Source organism: Dryobates pubescens, chromosome 13 (assembly GCF_014839835.1).
Source record: "Dryobates pubescens isolate bDryPub1 chromosome 13, bDryPub1.pri, whole genome shotgun sequence".
In the NCBI taxonomy this organism is placed as follows: domain Eukaryota; kingdom Metazoa; phylum Chordata; class Aves; order Piciformes; family Picidae; genus Dryobates; species Dryobates pubescens.
Window position 1 is genome coordinate 10,287,948 of NC_071624.1, and position 21,549 is coordinate 10,309,496.

Consider the following 21,549-nt stretch of genomic DNA (forward strand, 5'->3'; position numbering starts at 1 on the left):
TTCTCTCTCTTTCGGAGAGGTACAGGAGAGGACAGGGGAGGGTGTTGGGGGGGTGGGATGTGTGTTTGCACCGGCGTTGCACCCGGGACCCCCCGATCGCTGCCCGCTTGTCGCTGCCGCCGCTGTCGCTGCTCCGCTCCGCGCCGCGCGCGCCGGCACCGCGGCCGCGCGCCACCACCCCGCCGCGCCCCCACGTCACACACAGCACCCGCCGGCCACGTGACCTCCCGGCCGCCCGGACGAGACCATTGAGAAAGGGGAGAGGGGAGGGGGTTGATGAAGGGAAAACGACTCGATGGGACCCTCGCCGCTGCCGTCGCCCTCCCGGGTCCCGCGCCCCCCACCGCTCCACCCGTAACGGGCGGCGCGGGGTGGGCCGCGGGACCCGGGAGGGCGGCGGCGGCGGTGAAGAAGCGCAGGGGGGAGGTCCGCGGCCCTCCCCGTGCTCACCGCGATGGTAGAGTCCGCAGCTCAAATTCCGAGAATTGGGCTCTGTTGATTCTTAGAACTGGGGTTCTTAGAAGTGGTGATGCAAGGAGTTTCTAGGAAAGCCCGGAGACCAGGTGATTGCTGCTTCTATTGCCGCGGCCGATTTTACCCTTTAATTCTCTCTCGCTCGCTCTTTTTTTTTTTTTTTTTTTTTTCCTCTCCTCTCCATTTTTTTTCCCTCCTCTTTTTCCCTCCCTGCCCCGCTCCGACGCCTGGCGCGGAGCCGCCTCTATATATTTCTACCCATTTATTTTTTTTTTCCTCCCCTCCTCTTCCCTTCCCCTCCTTTCCCGCGGCAGGTGCTCCGGCATCCCTTCAATGTTATTCTTCCTATTCTCTCCTAAATGTTAATTATTGTTTTGTGCTTTATTTACTTAATTCCACACACACCCCCTTTCCTTCCCCGCTGTGAAAAATAGGGGTGTCTGCATGTCTTAACGCTGGGACGGTGTAGAAGGGTAGGGGAAGGGGAGGGGGGGGGAGTGTCTCCCCTCCCCGTCCTCTCCCGGGGATTATCGGTGATCCGGGATTATTGGCTTTCCCGCACGCGTGACGGCCGGGTGGGGATGGGGAGGACGGCGGCGGCTCTTCTGCACCTGCAGCCGCCCGGCGAGCGCGGCCGCGGGGCTTGGGGTGTTTTGCGTGACTCGGGGTCGGCTCCCAATGGCTGGATCCTTCGGTCGGGGTGTGTTATTTTTGTTTCCTTTTTTTTTTTTTTTTTTTTTTTTCCCCTTCCCTTTTCTTCACTCTCTCCCCCCCTCCTCCCCGGCCCCCGGCCCCCTTTTTTTTTTTCGTTCCCCCCCCCCCGCCCCCTGTGCGTGTTGTGTCGCTGTTGTTGTTCCGTCGCCGCACAAAGCCGCCGTAGAGCGGGGCTAGCGGCAGCGCGGGAGCTCGGCACCGGGTACTACCGCTCCGGCCTCTCCGCATCGTTTTCCCTCCTCCCTCTCTGTTTTCATTATTACATTAATATATCGTTGTTATTGTTATTCCGGCCCCCGATGCAACTGCGAAACGGCTGGTGCGTTTTGCAACCTGTGGCGGGGCTGCGCCGTGATCTGTCAAGCCCCGGGCTAAGAGCGGGCGGTGATGGAGAAGACTTGCGGCATTTCTCTGTCCGGGGAAGTGGGGGAGCCCGCGGGGAGGCTCGGCCATCGCCGGCTGCTGGCCCCGGAGCACGACGGTGCGCCGGGCCGGGAGGGAACCGCGCTCGCCTCGACGGTGCGTGCCGGGGCGGCCACCACGGGCTTTCGCCGACTGGGAAATAAAACGCGACGCAAAGCTCAGGAAGGGGAGATAAAGTGTATAGAGCAACACGCAGGGCTCAAAATAATAATAACAACCACCCCGCGGGGAGGAGAGGGGTCCACGGCCGGGAGGAAGGCGGCCGGCGGGAAAAGTGGAGTGCAGCCGTGCAGCGGATGGGGGTCCCGGGTGCGGGGCGGGGAGAGCCGCCCGCTGCCCCCATCGCAGCCCTTCCCCTGTGTTTACTACCGTGGCGGACTTGGCGCGGCGACAGGCGCTCGTAAATCTGCCGCCGACAGCCGCGGGGCTGGCCCCTGGCCACACGCTATTCCTGGAGCGAGCGGACCGGCCGCGGGGAACCGCGCAACCCCCGCGCCCGACCCGCGACGCTGAGTCCTCCCCCGGCCTCCCTCCAGCTCCCCAAACACCCCAAAAGCGGGTGGAGAAATGAGAATGCTTTTATTGGTTAGCTGTGTGTTTGTGTATATATTATTTTTTAACCCCCTCCTTTAGAAAGATGGGGGAGAAAAGGACAAAACAAAACCGAAAAAGCCCAACTTTGTTATGAAAACTTTAGTGGTCGGGCGGCAGCGACCTCTCTCGGCAGTCCCCCCCCCCACCCCCCCCCAACCCCCCAAGCCCTCTGCCTCGCCATCTGCCCCCCCCCCCCCCCCTCCCATACACACACCCCGCCTTTAGTTTGCAAAGTCACAGTATGAAATGTTATGAAATCGCCTCTTGGGAAGGAGGGAAACAGAAAGCAAGACGTTTGTTTAGAAAAATCCTCGGCGGCCTCTCAGATGTGCCTAAAAAGCTGCCTTTGACCCCCCTGTTGCATTTCCAGGGAAGAGGCAAATCTGGGCTTAAAATCATGAGTCAGAAACAAAAACAAACCCGGCCCGGGTTAGTTTTTTCCACTGACTTCAGTAGGCGCAGGATCGGTGCAAAAGGAGACTGGGTCTAGACGTAAGAGGCTGAGCAAGAAGCACAGCGTTGGTCCGACATCTCTCTCTGGGGCCAAATTCATACCTGTGCCAGTGGAAGTGTCAGCAGGGCTGGGTATAGGATCAGGCCCTCGTTCGATCTGGGGATGCTTATTGATTCCTCTCCTGAGGTTTTAAATGCTTTAAAAAAAAACAACCACGTTTGCTGTATTGTTTCAAAGGTTTATACTGTAAGTGCTTTAAGAGCAAATACAGGCTTCTCTCTGCAGTTCTTGGGGGAGTTTACCGTTCAGAAATTGCTTTTAAAATATTTTAGGTGAAACCTAAAATATTTTACAGAGGTACATGGAGAGGCAGAATCTGAGGTTGTGTTATTTTCTACTAGCAATAGGATCACAAGTTTCAAAACTTTCGTTTATAGATGGCAATTTCTGCCCCATGAAACAATCTTCATTAAAATATTCAAAGGGTGTCCAGCAATTTTCCAGAAGAATGGATTATTACATTGTTCCAGTAAGAAAGGACTTCATCTCTGAGCATTCAATTTTGACTGGCAAAATAGATCAAAGATCTCTTGGGATGCATTTCAATTCCAATTCCCAATCCCCTTCAGTTCTGACTGAGTCAATATTGGGAGAGGAACTAACTGGTTAGTTATTATTGTGAAGGAAGAAGTCAGAATGAGAAGTGATTCTTACAAATCCCACCCCAAAAAAAAGAGGAAAAAAAAAATTAAATCAGTCCAAAGTCTTTATGACACTTTTCAGACATCCCTGTTTGTAGTGCTTGGGAGGACCTCAGCCTGCTGCCTGATGAGACAAAAATAAACCCAGCAGAAACATTAAGTTTTTCAAAACAAGGCTGGAAAAGCTCATAAAAATAATGTCACTCAGACGCGTTTTAAGAGAAACAGAATTGCATCGACAAAATTATATGTTTTCCAGGTTTGGTTGGGGTGTTTTATTTTCCAAGGGGAAAAAACTGCTCCCGCAGCAAAGCTGACTGGTGCCATCTAGTGCCGTGTGCGCTGCCTGCGCCCGGCCGGGCTGGGGCCAGGGCCGGTGCCGCCGGGCAGTGGGAACGTGTTTATTAACCGCTCGTTATAAAAATAACATTAAAAATTAAAAAAAAAAAATAATAAAAATGCTTGCCAGCTTGGAAGAAGGTGACAGAGGAAACTCTGGATGCCACTGAACTTACTTAAGGAGCATAATTGGAAACAACCAAGCGCTTATTAATGTCACTGACATTTCCATATGGAGCTCTCTTCGGTCTGGTCTTGAAATCACATGTGAGAATCTTTCCGAGTTGCAGTGTTAATCTGCCCTTGAATTGCTGCCCAATTTAGGATATATTATAAAGCTATGCTTCTTTTCTTTTCTTCTCTTTTCTTTCTTTCTTTTTTTTTTTAATGTATTGGGAGGGGAAGCTTTGAGCCCCCTATGGCATCAGCCCAATATTAACGTGTAGAAATTCTCTATGGGTTTGTGTGTTTTGTTTGCGAGTTTTCTTGGTGGGGTTGGTTTGCTTGTTTGTTTTCAGTAAACAGTAATGTTGTCCTCATTACAAATACAGGTAGCAAAAATTCATGAGGCAGCCTTGTGTTGTAAAAGCAGAGATGGGAGTCCTCTCTTTTTTTGTGTGAATACAACTTAAAAAGAAAATCTTGTTCCAAAGTCTACAGATGAGTAACGCTGAGTTCTAACCAGTAGGTTCCTTTTAAACCGGGCAGCTTACTTAGCCTCATGTATTTCTGGCATTGAGGTTGAAGAACCATTTCATGCCAGTTTTTTGGGGGCTGTGAACTCCACATGAAGAGCTTTTACTGCTTCAGTTGGAGCCAGAAATGTTGTTTTCAGATTTCTGAGAAGTTTGTAAAATCTAAATTTGGTGAAAAGTTGCCTGCGTGCTCATAACCTCTTGCTCCGTTTTATGGTAGCATAGGAGTCTATAAACAGGAGCTCTGTACACCGAGTGCCTGTATTCTTTTCTAGGTCTATTTTTAAACCATTCTTCTGTTTGGCAAAAAGTGACACTTGGTTTCCATGTTTACAGCAGGCATTGGCAAACCTCAGGAGTTCACAGTTTGCAGTTTGGTTAGAGGAGTATCCAAAAGTCAGCATCTGACCAGCGAATTCCTTCAGACTGTAAATTTAGACTGCAAATGTAGTCCTCCCTGCTTTTTGTGTTTCCTTTCTTTTTTCAAATCCATGCTAGACTTTGTGTGTTCCCATTGCTGCAGGATGCTGGCAGCCAAGACACACACCCCTAAATAAGAGCAAGTGTATAGTCTTCAGGATTGCTTTAAAACCCAAGCAATCACAGTAGGTTTCACGTCTAAAACAGGAAGAGCTAAGAGCTTTGGGACAAGGGGAAAATCATGAGGCTGTATTGTTTTTCTCCCCTTCTTTCTCCTGGTCAGTGTGCTACCTTTAGGATTCCAGAAGCAAACTTACTGAATAATTTTCTGTTGCATTCATGCAATGGCTGACAATTACAAATCTACCGTGTGCTGCCTTTAGGCTGCACACTGGGTACCCATGAGGAATGTGGGACCCTCGTTTGTGGAGTGAAGAGGTTGCAACAAGCACACTGCAGGGCAGTAGGTCCTGAAGAACGTGTCCTGTGGGACCGGGCACCCCCTGAAACAGGTCTTTGTAAACCTGTTTGTCTAAACATAGTGGTGAGGGGATGTCTCTCCCTTGGCCAAGGGACCCCAGGCTGCATGTGTCCTGTTCCATCCAGGTGGGGTGCCAACACAGTTCCATGCTGCCAGAATGATTTGTGCCGCCCTCAGCCCCAGGAGGACAGAGATAGGGAAGGGACAGCTGCTGATTTAAGGGGGATGATGGGACACCACCTGGGAGCCCAGCCGGGCCAGGGACCTGGCTCAGCTGTCCTCCAGCTGCACTTCACTGTCAGGTCGGCATCTCGGCACAGGGACTCGGTGTTGTCTGGGCTTGGTGTCTGTCCCATGTTCTTTGGAGTAGCTCCCTCGACTTTGTCTGGGACAAGGATTCTGCCTTCCCTTGAAAAATGAATGTGCTGTATTGCCTGGGGTCGTTTGAAATGTTGAAGAAAGCTTGACTCCTCACTTCCCAAGGGCTTGCACTGCTCCTGCCTCTCAGTCAGAGCTTGGCTCCGTAGAAGTCAGGGGAGTCCTTGTCAGTGGAAAACATTGGAGGCAGCTTTTGTGCGCTTTCCCTCCCCTCCGCTGCGTTTTCTTCTGCAAAGACCAAAACAATGCAGAGGCTTGAGCTGGGCCAGCTTTCAAGGGCAATCCTTTTAAACTCTCTTTTGAAGTACAAACTATAAAGTTCCCTGCAGTGCTCAAGAAAATATGCAGTTTTCCTGGTTCCAAAGGCTGATAATAAACCCGTCCAGATAATGTATTGCATTTCCTAGAAACATTTGTTAGCTGGCAGGAAATTGGATCGGATTGAAAGTTAGCAGAGGCCGCTCGATAGAGCCAGTGCAGTCCACGCACGGAGGGGTACGATGGAAAATACGACAGGGCTTGCGCTAGTGTTGCTGCTTTTCATCTGTGCTGGCAAAGTGTGCTAGGACTTCTCTGGGTCTCTTCTTGGGTTATTATTAACCCAGCCACGTTTTGGCCTAGACGCCAAGCAGAAGCTACTAAATTAATAAAACTCTGCTGTGACAGCTAAAGGACGCTCAGTGCCCCCTGACTGCGTGACGTGGGGAAAGCTGAGCTGGGTGCTTGTGTGTCCCCAGCTGAAAGCATCCTCTTCATTGTGGCTTGTGGCCCCCATGACTGTGTCCCAGGGATGCCCCCACACCACCCTATTTTCTTGGTTGTCTCTCTGGTTCCTATTCAGGAGAAACCAGGCATTGCTTGGCAGGGTGGAGAAGCAGCTGGCAGCGTGCCCTGGCAGGCAGAGGGGATGTTCCTGTGGGGCTGGGACCCTGCTGAATGCTGGGACGGAGGAGGAAGGAGAGGGCAGGATGGAGCTTCCCCTGGGCGGGCAGTTTCAGAGCACTGTGTGGGATGAAGCTATGGGGAAGGGAGACTTCACCCAGCCACCCCTCCGGGATGATGTGAGGCAGTCGGCGCTGCAGGCTCTGGAGGGGTAGGAGATTGGGGCCCAGGGAGGGTGACTTTTCCCCCAGACTGCTTTTAGCGGGTGGGAGAGAGCAAAGACCACAGGATATAGCCCATGCAAAGAGGAACAAGGGATCAAGGAAGTCCCCACTGTACAGGATGAGAGAAGGATGGATGAAAAGGGATTCCCTGTGGATGGGAGAGTGAATGGATGCAATGTTTTCCCTGTGCATGGCAGAAAGATGGATTTGGTAGGGGGAAAGTCCCTGGTCCTCCTTATGTCTTAGGGTGAGGGAGCTGTGAGGGTCTCCCCTTTGCATGGGGTGGAGCTGAGAGGGGTTCCACCACACACAGGAGCACCCTCACTTTGCTCACTGAGCTGGCTGCGGGGAGAGCAGAGCCAGCCCTGGGCTCCCTTCCAGGAATGGGTTTTCTCGGGGAGGTGCCGGCAGGGAAAGGGCCGTTCCCTGAACCACCGGGGCAGACCCACAGCCTTCCTGGAAGGCAGCAGCCCTGGCAGTCCCATGTGGCCACCCCCTAAATGAGCCCTGTGCCTAGCCCAGACCTTCCTCACTGGGCTTAGCAAGTCCTGGCATGCAATCCTGATGACTGCCGGAGAGCCCACACCTGCAAGGTACTGGGCAGCAAAACTGGATGGGGTAGGGTTGGGGTGCTGCTCTGGTCCCAGATGAGCTTGGGAGAGCCCCGTGGACCCTGAGGGTGGTGTGGATGCTGAAGACCGTATTTTGCTGCAGTGATCTCTGTTCCCCGCCACCGATCTCTACACCTTGCTTCTGTCCTCTGCTGGTCTCTGATCAGGACATCTTCCCATGCTGGGTTGCAGAGTTGGTGCTATGCGGAGCCTGGGAGGGGCAGGGTTAACTGGGCTCGGCGCAGTGAGGGGAAGGAAGGTCCCTTTCTCTTTTGCAAGACTGCAGCGGGGAGCTGCTTGGGATGCACCTGCCCACCACCTGGGGCCGTGGGTGTTGCAGCAGCACTACACAGGGAAGGGATAATCGGGAGGGTGAGGAGGGGACTGTGCTGGGGTCCAGCCGTGGGAGAGAGGAATCTGGATGTTTCCCCTGCAATTCTGTGAGTAAGGGAATTTGGTGACTACAGCAACTTCTCACGTGGTACTACTTGGGGGCGCAGAGTTCATCCTGCAGTTTGTAACTTTGATTGGTCACCTCCCCACGTCTGTGACAGTGCGGTCACAGTCTCCGGGAGTGCGTCTGCTGGTGTGCCCAAGGTCGGGATGCTGCCCAGGTGCCCCAGAAACATACATCCACTCATATGGGCACACAGATGTGTGAGTCTCTTGGCTTGTGATTGGTAGTGAGCATGTGCAGAAAGGTCAGAGACTGCAGTATTTGGGAAATGAGTCACTTTTTGCATGTTCCTTTTAAGTTTTAAGCTAGCCAGCCTCAGAGTGGCTCTGAAGATATGCATTTGATGGCTAGAATGGGGCTCTAAGACCCTCTGGGTTATGCATGTGATACCTTGCCTTAAATCTCACTTCCTCATCACACCCTGGCGTCTCTGGGGACTTGAGGGGAACTTGGGCTCCTTATCTGCACATCTGCCGCAAAGGGAAGGGGATGCTTGTCCTCAAAGGTCTGGACAAGTTCTCTGCAAGTGCTGGCTGTCTTTGTCACCATTGAATTTTTGGGGGGTTGGTCCTGCAAATAGTGTGATGATCATCTTGGGGGTTTGTTGGTTCACTTACTTATTGCATGTATCCCCCCCACTGGAGCATCTGCCGAAGACCTTCTTCCTGCACTGGTGCCAGGTCAATTGTCTCTGCTGGTTTCAAGTGAATTTAGGAATAGTAGTGTGAGTTCCGGAAGGTGGTTAACTCCTGGGTTTCCTTGTTGTGTTGCTCCAGCTGCACTGCCTGTGATGTCAGTGACTGGAAACAAAGCTTGTGGTTTAGGTGAAGGTTTTTCCAGCAGCCAGAGGAAGGCATTTGTTCTGGGTCGTCATCCGTCCCCGCCACTGGCTTCCTATGCGATGCTGGCCAAGTCGCTCTGGTACTTGACGCCCATATCCTCCCAAGGCTGTTCGTCAGTCCCATCCCAGGGCGTTTTCACTGGTGGTTGGAGCGTGTGGGTATTCTGAGAAGGGCAGTAGCTGTTTCGGTGGACTGGATTCAGGCTCTTTCCAGGTTTCTGAGTGAAGTGGCAGCAGATGTTTGAGTGTAAGTCACCTGTTAATGAGGTGCTGGGAATACGGCATCAGTCTTGGATGTGGCACTGGCCAGGAATTCAGCCTTGGCAGGGAAAGAGTTATCTCCAAAAGAAGTGGTGAGAAAATTCTCGCTTGACTTCCTTTCCCCACCTGCCTTTAAGTTCCTGAGTCATGGAAATTAAAATCGCCTTGGCATACGCCCATGGTTTGGGTTAGAGGGTGTGGAAGAAGCTATGATTGGATTCTCAAAGCCTGTGGTTGTGATAAGAATGTACTGTACCGGAAGAAACAAATGTTACCCTTACTGGAGAGTAGAAGGTTTGTTATCTGTAGCTTTTATCCAACTGATGAAACAGCAGACTTGTGTCCTGCCACAGCCCATTCATCATTACTGGCTAATGTGGCGTTTGTTTTCTTGTGCTTTATTTGTAGGTTCGAAAGAAACTTTTGGACTGTGAATTGAGGCATTGGGTATGTAAATTTAAATTTTGTGCTTCCCCTCCTAGGCTCTCACCCCCCCTCTTCCTTTACCATGTTGAATGAAACCCAGTCTCATTTGGCATTTGTTTTCAGGGGAGCAGCTGCTGTATGTTCATAGGCTGCTGAGGAAGGAGGATAAGTTGAGGTTGTAGGATGGGGTTGATGGAGGAATTTGACACTGAAGATGCATATTCAAGCCCTAACTTTAGGCACAGGGAGATGTGGGCTCTCCTGGGTGCTAGTTGAAAAGATTTTGAGATGGGTCAACAGGTAGTGTGTAGAGGGAAGGCTTCGTATGAAATACTCCTCAACTAACCCAAGCCTTGCTCACTGGGAGAGACTGGGCTGTGGTATGGGTAGCAGCCCAGCAGGTTAGATGAGTTCTACTCCTCATTGCCACCATGAATTCATTGGGAAGCTGTGGACAGGTCTTCTCCAGAGCGGACACTGGGGAGCAGGAAAGTAGTTTGCTGTTGGGTGAGGGCTGGTGATCCACTGTGGGCTGAAATCCTTCAGCTTCAGTTGGGACTTTAAGCCTTGTTTTCTTTCTCTCGCTGGATTTACAGCCAGCCAATCAGCAGACAGGTGAGGGGGGTAGCTCTTGAGGAAGTTCTGAAGGCTAGGAAGCTGTGTTTGGAGTGTTACGGAGATTAACCCAGGAGGTGGTGGGAGGAGTGGGCTGGGGTGGAGCCGCCATGGGCGAGGCAGAGAGAAAGAGGAGCTGGTTAGCTAATCCTCAGGAGGGTAGGAGGGTCTGGCTGCCTTCACCTGCCAGCTTGCTGGGTGGGTCTGAGACATGCCAGGTCTCGCTGCTGACCAGGAGACCTCACTGGACAGTCTGGCAGGTGCTTGACGTGGTGCAGGGCTCTTTGCCTTGGGACCAAGGAGCTGCTGCTGTCCCTACCAGCAGCAGTTGGCCATCTGAGCACATCCTAGAGTAGCAGCTGTTTCTTCACTGGATTTAGGGTGCTTGCCTGGCTGCTTCTGCATTCCCATCTTCCCTCTGCTTCTGTTTCAAGCAGACTCAAGATGGCCTCGCCAGCAGACAGCTGCATCCAGTTCACTCGCCACGCGAGCGATGTCCTCCTCAATCTCAACCGCCTTAGAAGCCGGGATATCCTGACCGATGTTGTCATAATTGTGAACCGTGAGCAGTTCAGAGCCCACAAAACAGTCCTCATGGCCTGCAGGTGAGAACTGGATCCTGTCCCTCCCACCCTCCTGTCCCAGGGAGGCTCCTGGAGTTTACAGACAGGAAAATGGAGGCAGAGTAATAGAATTGAAAGGGTCTGCTAAGAAATTCGTGCCTGTAATAGGATTACAGATGAGAGCTTTTGCCTTCAGTGCAGTGCCCACACCTCTCTCCTCCTTGCATGCCCACAGCTGCCAACATGCAGCCCATGCAGACAATCAGGAGTACAGCAGACATGAGGCACATCCCTGAAGGCAGAGTACAAATGCTCTTCAGGGACAGGATAGGAGAAGGGAGGAGAGGATGCTTACTGGGGTGAGCAAGTCCTCTGTGTCTGCAGTGTCCTCTGCTGCTGCTATTTTTAGAGCTATTCCTAACTGGCTCCCAAGCTGTTGACTGCACCCACCTTTGAATTTTAATTTATTTTAGTTTTAGTTTTGTTTTTGTTTTGTTTGCTTTCCCAAGCTTCTTGGGGTCTGAAATTCCAGCTCCCTAGGATTGCTGGAATTAGTTCCTAGTGAGCACTAATTAACATCCCACCATTGCTCAGTTGAATTACAGCAGATACATTCCAGGGTCTCCTAGTGACAAGGTATAAATATCTGGAAAAGCCAAGGTTTGCCTTTTAAGACATCTGCAAAATGTATTGCCAACATTTCCTTTTTCTTTTTATTTTGTCTTTCAGTGTTTTGGTTTGGGTTTTGTGGGGTTTCTTTTTCTCTTTCTCTTTCTCTTTCTCTTTCTCTTTCTCTTTCTCTTTCTCTTTCTCTTTCTCTTTCTTTTTCTTTTTCTTTTTCTTTTTCTTTTTCTTTTTCTTTTTCTTTTTCTTTTTCTTTTTCTTTTTCTTTTTCTTTTTATTTTTCTTTTTCTTTTTCTTTTTCTTTTTCTTTTTCTTTTTCTTTTTCTTTTTCTTTTTTCTTTTTCTTCTTTTTCTTGAGCATGGATGCCACAAGAGGCTTTTGATAGAAATGAATCACAGTGGGAATGGAGTGATGGTAAGAACAGTAAGAGGAAAAGGAAAACCAAAAAGGAAATTTCTGAGTGGAGGCAGTGGAGGGGGGGGGGTGTTGTTGAGCAGGTGAGATCTAAAAGCAGGCTGTTCCAGTCAGGAAAAGTGCAGTGCAGAAGATGCTTACTAAGCTGAGAAACCAAGTTTGATAATAGGGAGGAAGCTCAGGAAATTCTGTAATTGCCTCCTCCTCCCTTCCCATTCACAAACCCCTCTGTGCTAAGGGATTTCAGATAAATTCTCCTTTTTTTCCCCCCTCTGAATTGTCATAATGCTTGTCTTGCTTCCTCTCTACAGTGGCCTCTTCTACAGCATCTTCACTGACCAGCTCAAGTGCAACTTGAATGTCATTAACCTAGACCCTGAAATTAACCCTGAAGGGTTTTGTATCCTCTTGGACTTCATGTATACATCACGCCTGAACTTGAGGGAAAACAATATCATGGCTGTGATGGCCACAGCACTGTACCTGCAGATGGAGCATGTGGTTGATACTTGCCGAAGGTTTGTCAAGTCTAGGTGAGCACCATGAGTGAACTTTGAAGAGCCTAAGTTGATGTGTTTGGGTGGGAGGGGGAAGAACTGGCAAAGTATCTGCAAACTTATCCTTAGGAGCTGCAAATGACTCTGTCTCCATTTTTTGCCTGGTTCCAGTGAAGCAGAGATGGTGTCTGCTGTGAAGACCCCAAGAGAAGAGTTTTTGGCTGGACGGATGCTGAGCCACCCAGAGGTGATGGCTTATCGGAGCAGAGATGTCTCGGAGAATGGCATGCCTCTCCAAAATGGGTCCCTCTGCAACGGGAGGGCCTTTGCCCCTGGCTTGATCAATAGTTTGTCTGGATCTCCCATTTCCTACCATGGATACAGCCCTCTCCCTCTAAATAGCTTCCTTGTGGATGATGAGTTGCGGGAGATGAGAATGCCTCTCTCTGAACTCTCAAGGGCAGGTGCCTTCCCCAAGGAGAGGATCTTGCCATGTGACAGCTCCAGGACAATCCCCACCGAATACATGAGAACCATTACCGACATCTCTGCCAACATGTGCCACGCTACCATCTATGCTCCAAAAGAAGGTGCTGCTGAAGAAGCCAGGAGTGACATGCACTACAGCGTAGCCTCTGGCCCCAAACCTGTTGTCCCTTCGATCCGGAACAATTCCTATTTCTCCTGTGACAAAGTGGCCAAAGAGGAGGAGCGGAACTCTTCAGAGGATGAGATCAGTCAGCACTTTGAGCCCACCAACACCCCACTGGACCGCAAGGGACTCATCAGCCCCCAAAGCCCCCAGAAGTCAGACTGTCAGCCCAACTCGCCAACCGAGTCCAGCAGCAGCAAGAATGCCCGTATTGGTCAGAACTCCAGCTCCCTCTTCACCAAGAGTCCCACAGACCCCAAAGCCTGCAACTGGAAGAAGTACAAATTCATCGTCCTCAACTCTCTGAATCAGAACACCAAGCAAGACAATGCTGACCAGAACGAGATGGGAACCCTCTCTCCTCGCACTTACATGCCCATGTCTACTTGCCAGCAGTCTATGGAGCCGGAGCATCTCAATGTGCAATCCCCCACCAAGATGAGTGTGAATGGAGAAGACTCTACTATCCCACAAGCAAGCAGACTCAACAATATCGTTAACAGGTGAGAAGATTTCCTCCCCCTGTCCACAAGAGACAGGACTCCCTGCATAGTTGGCAAGGGTTTGAAATAGCTTTAGCACTGGGCTGGGGAGTTTGGGCATGAGCAGGTGGGAGCCTCTGCATTTGATGGAGCACTGCCAGTGACATCAGCTGGATATCAGCTGTCCCCACCATAGCGGTGCCAGCCTGGACTGGTGATGGAATTGAGAACATTGGGTCAGGAATCTCTGGCTCGCTTTGACAATCCTAGTTGGTTTTTTGGAACCTAGATTTGCCCAGCCTGGTTTTCACCAGACTCTGCATGCCTCAAACTTTTGTTTGGGTGTAAACATTGGAATGGCCAAACTACCTACATATGCTATCCTCCGGACCTGGATGTTCCTAGAGAGGTTTCAGGTCTTTTGACAATGGGGACCTGAAGGATTGAGGCTCAGGGACCTGTTGTTGATCAGGGCTATGCTGTGCATCTCGCCACAAGAGTGTCCCCAAAAACCATGGCTATGCCTCATGTCTGGGAGGGTGCAAACAAGGTCCTGATAGCTCAAGCACAGCAGGAGCCATCTCACAGCTCTGTGCGTTGCTGTCCTTCCACAGGTCCCGGGATGGGTCCCCTCGGAGCAGTGAAGGGCAATCCCCACTGTATATGCATTCATCAAAGTGCAGCTCCTGTGGTTGCCAGTCCCCACAACATGCTGAGATGTGCCTTCATACCCCTGGCTCAAACTTTGGAGAGGAGATGGGGGAAACCCAGTCTGAATACTCTGATTCCAGCTGTGGTGAGTCTTGCATTCCTGGTCACTTTTTTCAGTCAGCAGGCAAGGGGCTGTGCAATCTGGGGACCCATTCACCCAGTGTCTTGTGTCCAAACGGTCAGCCACACTTGTCTGTGATGCTGGTGGATCCCGAGGTGCTTTACTGTCTCCTTGTGACTGGCTGACCAGCTGTGTGTGTGTGTATGTGAGGGACACATGCATGTGGGAATTGCTTCCTTCCTCCCTTTCCTGAACACCATCCAGATACCTTTAGCAGCAAGTTAGTCATCTGCTGCAAACCTGACAGCCAAAGACAGGAAATACAGTGCACCCCACCCCACCAGAACCACAGGAGAACAAGCCTGGCAGATGTAATAACCCTAATGGGGATTGGGCAAGATAGTGTCTCATGCACCTGTCATGATATCTTTGTTATCAGGGAACCCAGCGTGCACATCTGGTGAAATGCAGGTAATGAGGCTTGCAATCTTGTTGCAAAACTCCACAAGCCCAGAGACAAGTATCTGTGCACTCACCTGCCCATAGCTCAGGGAGGGGGAATGCATGGTTGTCACCTGTGGTGTGGGCAGAGATCCACAGAGGAAACTCCACTGTGGTGATGCTCAAAGCTACACATAGCATTTAAGTAAGGCACCTTCTTACTGGGGTGGCCTGCCTTGTACTTCAGATGCTGCTGATCTTCCCATGCTCAAGGAAGACATCTGTACATGTAAAGGTTTAAGACCTCTAAAGGTGCTGGAGTTGCTCCAGAGTTGAGCATCCATCCTTCAAAGGATGCCTGATAACTTGAGAGCCTTTGAGGACCTCTCTGAAAGATGTCTAGGTGAGATGCTGGCTTCTTGGAAGCAGAATGTGTTGCACTGAGGCTAGTGACAAGTTTGCTCTCTCAAACTATGCATGTTGCTGTATGCACAAGGAGATCAGGGTGTAATGACATGGTACAAGTGCTGCTGACAGTGAATACCTGCACTCTGCTTCCTGTTCTAACACTTGCTCTAGCTGCCCCTTTCCACCATCCCAAACCCATCCTGTGGCCCCTTGGGGAGCTGACCCCTGCAGTGCCCGTCTCATTGCTCTCCTCTGCATTTTCCCAGAGAACGGAGCCTTCTTCTGTAACGAGTGTGACTGCCGGTTCTCTGAGGAGGCCTCTCTCAAGAGACACTCTCTGCAAGTCCACAGTGACAAGCCCTACAAGTGTGACCGCTGCCAAGCCTCCTTCCGCTACAAGGGAAACCTTGCCAGCCACAAAACCGTCCACACAGGTACAGCATCTGCCACAGGGACGACTTGCTTGGGAGGCTGTGGGCCATGTGGGCATCTATGGCTGCGCTTGTCCCAGGTGCAGCATCTCATGCTCTGTGTCACCTGCTGTCCCTGATGGAATGAGCAAGGTGCTTTTCTCAGCTCTGCCAGGGAGTCCTTGGGCACAGCACCAAACCTGGAAATGGGGAGGACAGTGACTGGCCTCAGCAGGGCCGCAGCTCAGGCTCCTTTGCCATAAAGCACTGGACAGCACTGTTTCAAAATGCATGGCTGGAAGCAGATATGTGGTCTTCAGGTTACTTTGTGATAGACTTGAAACCCAAACAAAACAAACCAAAACCAACCAACCAAACAACCCTTCCCCAAACCAATAAAATGACTAACAAAAAACCATCCTAGAAATCCAGATCCTGTCTAGCCTGGCAGGAACTCTACTGATGGGAAGATCTGCTAATGGATGGAAGCAGCACAATGGAAGCTGAAAGGAAGGGGGTGTTGAGGGTTTAGTCATTTGCTGACAAACTTAACATTTGTGTGTCTTTGGGTTTTTTCATGCTTTTATTAATGCTTAGCATATCAACAGCCAGTTCACCAGCTGGGGAAGAAAAGTCCATGCTGATAAGTTAGTGCTCTTGCACCAAATTAGACATAAATGCCCCCTGTCTCAGCAGAAGTCCAGGAGGGTTGTGCTGGTGAAGGAGACAAGTGCCAAGGGTGTGTGGGATCAAAGCCTGGAAAGAAAAGAGAAAGACAGAAAAGGATAGAGGATGACTGTTTCCTACTCCCCATCAAGCCTATCCCCAACCATCCTAAAGAAACCAGTTAAAACCTTTTTGCAGCTGCCCCATTTCTTGGAGCCAGCAGTGGTGACTGTAACCAAATAATGACTTGGGAGCTGTGTTGGTGAATGTGCCTTGGCTTTCCACTCTATCAGCTCTTTTCACTCCTCTGAAGAGGTGATGAACAATTAAGATGGGATGTGCTGGTGACTACAAGGAGCCTGAAGGGAGCCATGTGGCCCTGTGTGGCTTACTGATGGCTGTAGGGAGGTGCAGGTAACAGCAACTGTCACAGGGCCAGGAGGAGCAATGCTGTTAATCCTTACTAACAAAGCTGCCTAATTTTTCTTCTTTGTTTTTTTTCTCTTTTGCACTGAAGGCTGCAGCTCCCAACACCCCCAAAAACCCCAACAAATACCTGCAGTGCTTAAGTACCTCCTGAGCTCACCCTGCTCTGGAGACGCTGAACTGTCCTAATCAATGCTTCTTGTCCACAGCCATCTCCAAAAGGGACAGGAGTCAGGGCTAGCACTTCATGCCATGGGGTCTGGCATCTGAAGGGACTATGGGGAGTGCCATGGATCATGGAGGCTTAAGCACACCTGTCCTCTTTGTTTTGGACTCTGCAGGAGAAAAGCCGTACCGCTGCAACATCTGCGGGGCACAGTTCAACCGGCCGGCCAACCTGAAAACCCACACACGCATCCACTCCGGAGAGAAACCCTACAAGTGTGAGACCTGCGGGGCCCGATTTGTCCAGGTACCTGTGGCCTCTGGGACCTGCACTGCCTGGGGGGGTGGGACATGCCCAGACCTTCTGCCCAAGGATAGTGATGCATCATGGTGGAGAAGAGACTGGTGGGCCATGGGCAGCTCTTCTGTGGATAAATAGGGGCCTTAAGGTCCATGTGGGCCATCTTAGCTTAGTAAGAAGCCTGCTCGCTGGTTTTAGCTCCTCTCCTCCATTTTCTGTTAAGGACCAGAGATAGTGGACCTGAGAAGCACATGGCCTTGACTCACAGCTAGAACCCAATCAATCAAATAAGACAGCCAGCTAAGCAGAACCTTGTTCCCAGTGGGATGCCTTCACTCCCAGACTTTATCCCTGGGGCTGTCCTCACCCAGTGCTGCTCTTTCTAGGTGGCCCACCTCCGTGCTCACGTGCTCATTCACACGGGAGAGAAACCCTACCCCTGCGAGATCTGTGGCACACGCTTCCGACATCTGCAGACCCTCAAAAGCCACCTTCGAATCCACACAGGAGAGAAACCTTATCATGTGAGTGACTGCTTCTTGTTGTTGTTGTTAGTGGTGAGGGCTCTCACCTGGGGCCAGGGGGAGGATGCTGCTAAACCCAGCGGGTAGGGAGACAAAGACATTCACGTAGGCTAATTGCAGTTAGCCGTTGGAATGGGCTGCCCAGGGAGGTGGTGGAGTCACCGTCCCTGGAGGTGTTCAAGAGGGGATTGGACGTGGCACTTGGTGTCATGGTTGGTCAGTTAGAGCGTAGAAGGGCTCTGCAGAGGGACCTCGACTGTCCGGACAGGTGGGCGGAGTCCAGTGGGATGGCATTCAACAAGTCCAAGTGCTGGGTGCTGCACTTTGGTCACAGCAACCCCATGCAGAGCTACAGGCTGGGGTCAGAGTGGCTGGAGAGCTCCCAAACAGAGAGGGACCTGGGGGTACTGATTGACAGCTGCCTAAACATGAGCCAGCAATGTGCCCAGGTGGCCAAGAAGGCCAGTGGCATCCTGGCCTGTATTAGGAATAGTGTGGCCAGCAGGAGCAGGGAAGTCATTGTGCCCCTGTACTCTGCATTGGTTAGGCCACATCTTGAGTACTGTGTCCAGTTCTGGGCCCTTTAGTTTAGGAAGGACATCAAAACACTTGAACGTGTCCAGAGAAGGCAACAAGGCTGGTGAGAGGCCTTGAGCACAAGCCCTATGAGGAGAGGCTGAGGGAGCAGGGATTGTTTGCCCTGGAGAAGAGGAGGCTCAGGGGTGACCTCATTGCTCTCTACAGCTACCTGAAAGGTGGTTGTAGCCAGGAAGGGCTTGGTCTCTTCTCTTTAGCAACCAGCAGCAGAACAAGGGGACACAGTCTTAAGCTGCACCAGGGGAAGTTTAGGCTCGAGGTGAGGAGAAAGTTCTTCACCGAGCAAGTCATTCGCCATTGGAATGTGCTGCCCAGGGAGGTGGTGGAGTCACCATCCCTGGAGGTGTTTAAGAGGGGATTGGATGTGGTACTTGGTGCCATGGTCTTGTCATGAGGTGTGTGGTGACAGGTTGAACTCGATGATCTTTGAGGTTTCTTCCAACCTTAATGATACTGTGATACTGTGACAGGTTGGACTTGATGATTTTTGAGGTCTTTTCCAACCTTATTGATTCTATGATTCTATGCAATGCCCTTCACTGACACTAGGAAAACCCACACCAAGGTTATGTCCCTGCTCCTCATACTCCATCCAACTCTCACACATTAGCTGATGCTCACGAGTGGCTATGTTGGAGGTGCTGGTGTGCAGCCAAAGCTGGGTACATCTTAGCTGCTCTTCTTTCCTTCTATCCCATCTGAAAGACAGTCACACTTTTCCAAATAGCTCTGGTTTAAATTACAGCTGCCCACTTTACGTGAGGATGAGAGAAAAGAGCAGACAGGCTGTTCTGGGGTCTTCTGCCAGTGCCACCTGCACCAAGCCAGCAGCCCACCCACCTTGCTTGCTGCCCTCAGGACTCTCAACTCTTTGAGTCTTTTCTCAACGTTCCCATCTGCTAGAGAGGCAATTGGAGCAGGGATTATCATCTAAATACCCCTCTGGAGCCATCCAGATTTATGGCAGTCAAAAGCATCTGCAGAAATATTCCTGTAGCTGGTTTGAGCATCTAGCCTGGGATGGGGTGCCCCCAGGTACTGTTTCTCCCACTACATGCCCACTTTTCCCTTGTCTACTGATAAAATGACTGCAACACAGGATCACAGAATCATTTAAGTAGGAAAAGACCTTTAAGATCATAGAGTCCAATTGTTAACTGAGCACAGCCAAGTCCACCACTAAACCATGTCCCTAAGTGCAACATCCAGACTTCTTAATGCTTCCAGGGATGATGACCCTATTTCCCTGGGCAGCCTGTTCCAATACTTAACAATGCTTTGAACAAGGAAATGTTTCCAGGTACCCAATCTAAGCCTCCTCTGGTGCAGCCTGAGGCCAATTCCTATTGTCCTGTTACTTGGGAGGAAGAACGAACCCCCACTTCACCTCCTTTCAGGGAATTTACAGAGAGTGAAAAGGTTGCCTCTGAGCCTCCTTTTCTTCAGGCTAAACTGGAACAGGAACAGCTCCAATTCCCTCAGCCACTCCTCATAAGATTTGTTCTCTAGACCCCTCACCAGCTTCACTGCCCTTCTCTGGACACCCTCCAGTGTCTCAAGGCTCTTCTTCAAGAGCCAAAACTGAACCCAGTATTCGAGTCTCACCAGTGCCAAATACAGGGGGACCATCACTATCCTCATCCTGCTGGCCACAGTGTTTCTGACAGAAGCCAGGATGCTCATGGCCCTTTTGGCCACCTGGGCACACTGCTGGCTTGCACGCATCCAGCTGTAGGACCGAAGGGAAAGGCCTGCTGTCCGTACCATCGCATTTCACACCCTCTGCCTTTGCCTCTTGTCCCACAGTGTGAGAAGTGCAACCTGCATTTCCGCCACAAAAGCCAGCTGCGGCTTCACCTCCGGCAGAAGCACGGGGCCATCACCAACACCAAGGTGCAGTACCGCATCTCTCCAAGCGAGGTGCCTCCGGAGCTCCCCAAAGCATGCTGAAAGCAGAGGATTTCCCAGGAGGAGGTCATCTGGGCGGCAGGGGAGCAGGGGCGGGGAGGGAAGCGGGAGAAGAAGAAGCTGTCCAAAGGATACTTGCAACACTTTAAAATTTTAAAAAAAAAAAAAAAAGAACAAAAACACAGAGAAAAAATAAAGATAAAAAAAAAAGAATAAAAAAAAAGGAAAGAAAGAAAAAAAAAAAAGGAAAGAAAGAAAAAGGAAAGAAAGAAAAAAAAAAGGAAAGAAAGAAAAAAAAAGAAAGGAAAAAAAAGGAAAGAAAGAAAAGAAGAAGAGAAAAAGAAAAAAAAAAGAAGAAAGAAAGAAGAAAAAAAAGGAAAGGAAAAAAAGGAAAGAAAGAAGAAAAAAAAGATGAAAGAAAAAGAAAAAAAAAAAGAAAAAAAAAGAAAGAAAAAAAGAAAGAAAGAAAAAAAATCATCACATGATGGAGTGCCTCTAAACCCATAGTGCAGATAGGTGGAAAAACACAAGAAAGGAGGAAAAAAATAAGACAAATAACACGGGTTTTGTTTTTCCCAGTTATGTGAAACGAAAGGAAAGAATAAAATTGTTCAGATCTTACTGTATATAAAACATAACACCCCCAAGAGTAAGTAATTTTAAATGTCCGTGCAGTGGAGTGTTGATAAACTCTGGAGTCTGACCCTTCACAGCCTTTGCCGTTTGAAGATGAGGAATGTACCGTTTGACCTATGGGAACAGATATTTTTTTGGCTTTGTTTTGGGTTTGTTTTCCTTTTTGTTTCGTTTTCTTTTGTACGCAAAACTGTGTGTGCTGTTTTCACAAGAGAAAGTTATGCTATTACAGAGAGGGCTTTAACTTTTTTAACCAAAGGTGAAGGAAATCTATGGCAAAGTTGTAAATATATATAGATATAAATATATAAATATATATATATATTAAAAAAAAATTAAATAAATATATATAGACCTTTAAAAAAAAACCAACAAAAAAAAAACCAACAAAAAAAAAGCTATATTAAAAAAAAATAAATATATATATATATATATATAAAATGCATTAAAGGCTCAGTTGGACTCTGCAGGCAGAAGCCACTCTGAGAATCTTTATTATGATAGAGCACTTAAGGAGATATTTTAAAGTATTGCATCTGTACAAGTAAGAAAATATTTTGTCTAAATGCATCAGTGTATTTGTATTTTTTTGCAAGTGAAGGTTTACAATTTACAGAAAAAACAAAACAAAACAAAACAAAGTGTGTATTAAACCAACAAAGCTGCAGAAGGAATTTAAAATAATAATAAAGTGTAATTTTTTTTGTTGTTGTTGTTGGGGGGGGGAGGGTTTGTTTGGGGGTTGTTTTTTTTTTTGTTGTTGTTGGTTTGGTTTTGTTTTGGTTTCGTTCCAGTTCTCAAGTCTGTATATATGTAAAATGTGGTTTCGCACGGTGCCTTTCTTTTCAATGGAAGTTTTCAATGTCTGGACTATATTGAGCTCAGTTTCTTCAAGGTACAGCCTGATGTTGCAAAAGGAGGTTTGGTGGAACTCTCTGTTGGAGAATGTTCTGGGGTTTGGGTTTGGTTGGTTGGGGTTTGTTTTGGTTTGTTTTTTTTTCCTCCTTTGGTCTCGTTTTTATTTTGTCGTTGTTGGGGGTTTTGGTTTTTGTTGGTTGGGTTTTGTTTTGGG

General features: G+C 49.5%; 1 protein-coding gene across 2 annotated transcripts; it reads left to right on the forward strand.

Moving 5' to 3' along the window:
- The first annotated feature begins 475 nt into the window (after positions 1–475).
- On the forward strand, positions 476–19,937 carry BCL6 (BCL6 transcription repressor). Of its 2 annotated transcripts, none has more exons than XM_054166360.1 (10): positions 476–563; positions 9,358–9,396; positions 10,428–10,595; positions 11,904–12,125; positions 12,261–13,244; positions 13,838–14,019; positions 15,111–15,278; positions 16,688–16,818; positions 17,199–17,336; positions 19,740–19,937. In XM_054166360.1, the coding sequence occupies exons 3-10, from the start codon at positions 10,435–10,437 to the stop codon at positions 19,881–19,883; spliced, it is 2,130 nt and encodes a 709-aa protein (XP_054022335.1). In that variant the 5' UTR covers positions 476–563; positions 9,358–9,396; positions 10,428–10,434; the 3' UTR covers positions 19,884–19,937. The 2 variants fall into 2 exon arrangements, with proteins under 2 accessions (XP_054022335.1, XP_054022336.1); XM_054166361.1 differs by having other exon boundaries at positions 488–563; positions 10,425–10,595.
- Positions 19,938–21,549: the final 1,612 nt, after the last annotated feature.

Excerpts from the sequence above, each read along its gene's own strand:
- BCL6 (XM_054166360.1), top strand. The coding sequence starts at position 10,435 with ATGGCCTCGCCAGCAGACAGCTGCATCCAGTTCACTCGCCACGCGAGC. Across the intron at positions 10,596-11,903 it reads ACAGTCCTCATGGCCTGCAG|TGGCCTCTTCTACAGCATCT; the intron begins GTGAGAACTGGA and ends TCCTCTCTACAG. Across the intron at positions 16,819-17,198 it reads GCGGGGCCCGATTTGTCCAG|GTGGCCCACCTCCGTGCTCA; the intron begins GTACCTGTGGCC and ends TGCTCTTTCTAG.